At 38.2% G+C, this 6,907-nt stretch overlaps 1 protein-coding gene across 1 annotated transcript; it reads right to left on the reverse strand.

The window, feature by feature from the left end:
- Window positions 1-886: 886 nt before the first annotated feature.
- Window positions 887-5,912, reverse strand: LOC107802633 (cell division cycle protein 48 homolog). The gene is made up of 9 exons (XM_016626162.2): window positions 5,670-5,912; window positions 4,667-4,832; window positions 4,327-4,555; window positions 3,441-4,207; window positions 3,122-3,343; window positions 2,929-3,000; window positions 2,374-2,655; window positions 1,918-2,277; window positions 887-1,424 (listed from the first exon to the last, which is right to left on the reverse strand). Exons 1-9 carry the CDS (start codon window positions 5,699-5,701, stop codon window positions 1,122-1,124), a joined length of 2,433 nt encoding a protein of 810 aa, XP_016481648.1. The 5' UTR covers window positions 5,702-5,912; the 3' UTR covers window positions 887-1,121.
- Window positions 5,913-6,907: the final 995 nt, after the last annotated feature.

Consider the following 6,907-nt stretch of genomic DNA (forward strand, 5'->3'; position numbering starts at 1 on the left):
CGGCCTTGTCGGCCTCTGTTTTGAGTTTATAAATGATTATGTTGGCTTATTAGGCCCGTATGTCGCATGTATATAATGATGTAATAAGAAAGATATGTTACGTTGGTATTCGGTTGAGTAAGGTACCAGGTGCCCGTCGCGGCCCATCGGTTTGGGTCGTGACATTATAGTTTAATTCAAATTAGTTTTTTTTTCCTACAAATTTTGGAGTACGTCTTTTATGGTAAAAAGATATAGAAAAGCCAAAATGGTTTATTTATAGTAAACTTTAACAAAAAGCTAAGAAAAGACAGGATTCGAAGTAAAAGGCACAAACAAAGGGTCTGACTTTCGACTTCCCTTTTTGGGCAAAACGCAGTATAATAGTGTGTTACATGTATAGGTAGAAAAGTAATTTTTTTTTTTAAACTGTAAAATACGTGTATTTTGAGTCCAAAAAGTTGGATATTTAGGTTTCGGACTCATCCTACTGACCTCGAATTCTTTCACCTGAAAATCAGAAAAACAGCCATATAACATGAATAGAGAAGAGATAAACATGCTTCTTGGTTGGCTTGGCTGTATAGAGTAATAGGCAAATAGGCACCCGTACATTCACGGAATTCTGTTTGCCACCCCCCAACTTCACAAGATTCTGTTAGCAGCCCTCTAAATTCATGAGTTATTTTTCATTTGCAGACGAAACAATCCGGCTTGTAGAGTTTTACCTCAGAAATTAAATCTGTGTTATTTTTCATCGGCAGAAGAAAAAAATACTTGGTCTAGTAAGTAATCCTTTGCTATAGCTTGTAACATTGGGGTCTAACAACAATGATGGTCGCATCAAACTACAAAAGCAGAATATTAGGCAACTAAACTTTCTACCGATCATTTGGAAAGGACGGAATTGCTGAAAACATCTTCATTTTTACATTACATTAGCACCACAGAAGGAAACATTTAGTGCAATCTACTATTATTTCTTTCATATAAGAGTGGCAACATGCAAAAATACTAAGGTATACTACTAACCACTAACCTAAGACTATTAACAAAACTTCCATTTTTCCAGCACCCTATCATCCCTGTCTATATGTAAACCTCAACAACACTCACTATTATTAGGCTGTATAAGGTACTTATTAACTATACAAGTCATCGTCGTCTCCAGCAGCATTAGCAGAAGCGAATGGGTTGGTTGTTGCCCCAGTTGCTGTAGTATTAGCTGCGTGCTCTGCAAATTTGAACTCAGTTCCAAATCCGCGTGATTGCTGTAATGTTTGAGCAAAAACCTGGTACTTCCTAATGTCAGCATCACTCACACTTCTTCGAGCATATTTCATGGACTCCTCAAAGTGTGCAGGCTTAATTTCAGCCACTTCATCACTGTCATCTTCATCCATGGCTTCAGGGTTCTCACTCCTCTTTCTCTTTCTCTCAATATCCTGTCATTTCCCCAACCAAGGAGAAGTAAAATTTATCTATCTCGAAATTGAAAAAACAGGAAATGATGAGCAGCAATTTACACATTGAAAGTATACCATCACTAAAGATTCACCAGTATTTACGGGTATAAAAATAGAGGAATGTGATCTATGTTGCTCGAAGAGTCCGAAAAAGTCGTCGGGTGTGTGTCGGATTCTCCAAAAGCGGCGTATTTTTGGAGAATCTGACACGGGTTCGGCAGTATTTTCAAGAGTCGGCGCAACATAGAATGTGATATCAGATAAATGGGACCTTCTATCAGGAAAGTAAGATGTTGAAAACAACTATAGAAACTTCCAAGCATAACAAGTAGGAATTTTTCCATCCCCACGTCAGCTGAACTTTCAAAAATACCAGCAATAAGAAAAACAAACCAACGGGAATATGAAGATGAACCATCTGACTTCAATAAGGAACTCTAATATATGGATGTGAAAAAGGAACACCTTTTACCTTTTCAATGTTTTCTCTGATGGCGTATTTGCATGCTCGCTGACAAATCTCAGTTATGTCTGCACCACTAAAACCATGTGTATACCGTGAGAGAGCTGCCAGATCCACATCCTTAGAGACAGGGGACTTCCGCAAACATGCTTTGAAGATTTGAAGACGGGAAGCTTCATCAGGGAGGGGGATGTAAATTAATTGGTCTAGACGACCTGGTCTGAGCAGTGCAGGGTCAATAATGTCTGGCCTATTAGTTGCCCCAATGATGAATACTGTTTTCTTTGCCGTCATTCCATCCATTTCCGTCAACAATTGATTGAGTACTCTATCAGCAGCACCACCAGCATCTCCCACAGAATGCCCCCTCTGAAATACGGATGTATGCAACAACAGGAGTTAGTAAAATGTAACAGGAACCAATAGACAGCTCTATCAGGCTTCAGTTTATGAGGTTTATGGTACCTGCATAGCAATGGAATCAAGTTCATCAAAGAACAGTACACATGGAGCAGACTGCCGTGCCTTGTCAAATATTTCCCGAACATTTGCTTCACTTTCTCCAAACCACATTGTAAGCAACTCCGGTCCTTTCACACTAATAAAGTTAGCCTGACACTCGTTTGCAATAGCTTTTGCAAGCAAAGTTTTACCACAACCAGGAGGTCCATAGAAAAGAACCCCTTTAGAGGGTGACATGCCAAACTTCTCAAACTTCTCAGGATGCTCAACTGGGTACTGAACAGTCTGCCGCAAGCAAAGTGGATTTCCAAGTAAGACCAATAGGAGAAGCAAATGAAAGAATATAATTACCATCCTCCGCACAGAATAGAACCTTTTTTTTAACCCTGGAACTGAAACTATTAACCAAAACTCATGAAATGTAGCTCTTATCAATAGGAACAATTATAAAGTTGTTCCTTATTTTTCAAGTTTTCACAGATAATATACACATATTACAATGCAACAATGACACCACCTAAGAAGGCCTTAAAGCAATCAAAATTCATAATCACATACCTCTTGAAGTTCCCGCTTGACATTGTCCAGGCCCCCAATATCCTCCCAAGAGATGTTGGGAACCTCCACAACCTGACAACCAGGAGATCAAGTTACTATCTAGAAGTAGCAAAAGCAAACAGATATACTGAAAGACAAGGATCAGTTAACTACCACTTGAGGGAAGGCTTTAATTATTAATAGATGAACTCACTGTTTCACGTAATGCTGATGGATTTGAAGCACCCAGAGCAGTTTGAAAATGCTCATTAGTGACAGCCATTGAATTCAAAACTTCAGCATCGATAGTCTCATCCTCCAAGTCAATAACATCCATTTTCTCTCTGATACATTGCAGCGCAGCCTCAGTGCACAAGGCAGCAAGATCAGCTCCAACATAACCATGCGTATCTCTTGCAACTCTTTCTAGATCAACCTGTGATGGCATCAAAAAGTGTTTTGATGAAACTGCTCATTATTGGAAAGCTAAGTAAACGTAGCAAGAAACAAGAACAAGCAGAAGAGAAGCTCACATTATCAGCGAGCTTCATATTTTTGCTATGAATACGTAGGATCTCCAACCGCCCTACTTCATCTGGTACGCCAATGTCAATCTCTCGGTCAAATCTCCCAAATCTCCTGAGAGCAGGATCAATGCTGTTAGGTCTGTTGGTGGCCCCCATGACAATCACATGAGATCGAGACTTGAGCCCATCCATTAATGTCAGAAGTTGGGAAACAATACGCCGCTCAACTTCACCATGTGTCTTTTCTCGCTTTGGAGCAATTGAGTCTAGCTCATCAATAAATATGATGGATGGTGCATTCTTCTCGGCTTCCTCAAATGCCTTCCTCAAGTTACCCTCACTCTCACCAGCCAATTTAGACATTATTTCAGGTCCATTAATCAGAAAGAAAAATGCACCTGTCTCATTGGCCACAGCTCTTCCAATCAGGGTTTTCCCCGATCCCGGAGGACCATACAGGAGAATACCTTTTGGTGGTTTCACACCAATTGCCTTGAATAGCTGAGGATGCCTCAGAGGGAGTTCAACGAGCTCACGAATCTGAGCCATTTGCTTCCTCACACCCCCAACATCGTCATATCCAACTTCATTTAGTCTCTCCTCATCTTCACGCTTGACAGGTTCTCCCTCACAAAAGATCTCTGTATCAGGTGCAACAACACAATATTCTCCAGGCTCCGTCTCAACCACTTTAAATTCAACAATGCGCATACCACCTCTGACTACGAAGAGATCGCCCTTCCTGACAGGACGGTAAGACTCCAAGAAGTATGCTGGTGTGTCAAAAACGACAAATGCGAACAGATTTTAAGACAGTGTTAACTAATAACTGAAATAATATAGAGAATGAAAATGACAAGGATATTGAGTGTAAAAGAGATTGTGGCCTTACGCTTCAAGTACGCATCAAACAGGTTGCCAGTGAGACCCTCAACTGTGTCATCAATTGGAAGAATGTGAACACGCTTCGCATACTTAACATCAGGACACTGCTGTACAGATACAACATCCCCAAGACGAATATTAAGATTAGCTCGAACTACTTTGTTCATTCTGATCTTAGGTTCTTCACATTGATCATCTGCAAGGACAATGCAAACAGTGTCCTTCCGTTTTTTACCCTACAATACAAGTTTCTCTTAGTTTTTTTACAGAGGTTGATGAAGAAGAAGAGGAATGATATACTAAACTTATCAGAGTGAAACAGAACAAATATATAAAGGAAACAAAACCTTTAGCAAGACGGTATCTCCTCGAAATAGTTGCAGCTCTTCCATTTTAGCAGGATGCATAGATACCACTGAATTGTCATCATTTAAGGCCTCATCAACAATAAGGCGGTTAGGGGATTTCTTCCTCTCCAAAATTGCAGTTGAAAAATCTTTTTTACTACTTGTCCTACATTTTCACGTTATAGAAGATTTGAAACAGTTAGAAAATAGAAGCTCATTAAATAAGAGAAACCTCAGAACCCACGAATTACTCCATTCATTGGCCACAAACACCAATGCACTGCCGTAGTTCTGGCATACAATTCAGGACAAAAAATGATCACAAATACTATATGAAATTGACATTAAAGAATAAGCAATATTGATTTCATGAAGTAAGAAAACTGGAAGCAAGGGCGAGGAATTCAAAATCAACAACAAATCCTGATTTTGCATAGACCAACTCAAATCTTCCATCCAATCTCTTGTTAATTTTGCCTAAAGAATGGGAGAGGGTAGTAGAAGACTAAAAATGGGGTGCTTACAATTTAAATGCCAACAAAATTTCAAACATGTGTATGTTTTTTTCTTCATGAAAAAATCATAGACAAACTTTATTCAAAATTCCCTTCCCAATTTATATGACACTTTTTGAGCAATTTAACTAATTTTTTAAGCTAAATTGAATTAAAGCAAACTCAATGCTTTGAAATCTAAAATTATACAAAAAAATAATACAAAACATATAAGTTACAATTTCTCATGTCAATATAATGAGAAAATATATTTTATAAAATTGATCAAAGTTCACATAATCTATAAATTTCGAGAGACGAAAAGTCTCACATAAATAAATTTGAACGGAGGGAGTATTTAAAACCACCTACTTCAGTTAAACCTTTTCAACTGCAATACTAGCACGATGAGCAAACAAAACATAAAATTTCACAAGTACAAATAAGTACAGTAAGACGTGCAACTACTTGGTATAAAATGGCAGGGAACTAAGAAAAATAAAACATACGGGTCGGAAGTGGAACAAGTTGGGTCCGCCATGTTCGTACGTGAGCTGCGAAGAGGAAGAATACTACTCTTACAATACAAAGCTCCAGAAATCGGTGGCCTGTATAGAATATAGAATATAGATAGATACAACTTACAAGTAGCAGAAGTAGAAGAAGGGACAAACTTTCCAATATGAGGAATACACCTCTAAATTCCAAAATATTGGATACTTGTCGTTTCAACACACACTTTACCTGTCCTCTGATTTCCCGCGCGGGGCCCGTTATTTTCTTTTTCTTCATTTGATTCCTAGGACAAGTCTATGTATTAGGAAATCTTTTTAATGGATATGTATTAAGGCCGTATGTTGTTGATAGGTTTTAGGCGGGAGGAGAAACCCGTAGCCGGTACAACCTCTGCTACAGTCTTTGTGCATTAGACAAGTCCTGTGCAATAGGCTCTATCCAAAAGGTATTGAGGGAGTATTCGATCCAAAACCATCCATATGTATTACCACCTTCCAAACCAACCGGACAACCCAAAAAGATTATGTTGTTGATAGTTGAGGGTTATATTACTACTTATTAGAAGAGGGAACACATGCACCTGTGTGTCACAATGCCTGCATGGCAAAAGGGTATTTTTGAAATTACAACTTTTTTCAGACTGCGTTCGTTATTTTCATTGGTCATATAGGGTGTTACTTTAGCTATTTTGCTTTTCTTTTACTGTACAGACATTTTAGCCCTAAATATGTGGACCCCATTTAAACTTTCATTCATATCTCATTCTGAATTTGCTTTTTATAGTGGACACGTAGTCTTTATCGGGCGGGTTAGGACGGATTGAACAAAAAAAACCAGCCCGTCCGTTATCGGACCGGGTTGGTTAGCGGGCTGGGATAACGGGATGGTAACGGGTTGGAAATTTTTGGGTTATTTTGGGCCGTTCGGGTTCGGGCGGGCCAGGCTAGTGTAATATATATTTTTTAATTAAATTTTATTTTTCTTATTCAATGTTATTGATACTTAAGTGTTTGCAAACTTTTAAGGCTTAGAATTAAACATTGAAGTTTAAACTTTAAAGTTTTAAATTTGAAATTTGAATTTTAAAATTATAAAATTGAAATTAGAAAGTAAGTGGCTACAAAAAATTATTTAATAAGACCACTAGGCAATATGTAAGGAACAAACTCCGAAGGTTTTTATTTTATATTTTTAATACTTCAAATTAATTTGCAAGTTCTTTTTTGATTTT

This window comes from Nicotiana tabacum, chromosome 6 (assembly GCF_000715075.1).
Source record: "Nicotiana tabacum cultivar K326 chromosome 6, ASM71507v2, whole genome shotgun sequence".
NCBI classification, from domain to species: domain Eukaryota; kingdom Viridiplantae; phylum Streptophyta; class Magnoliopsida; order Solanales; family Solanaceae; genus Nicotiana; species Nicotiana tabacum.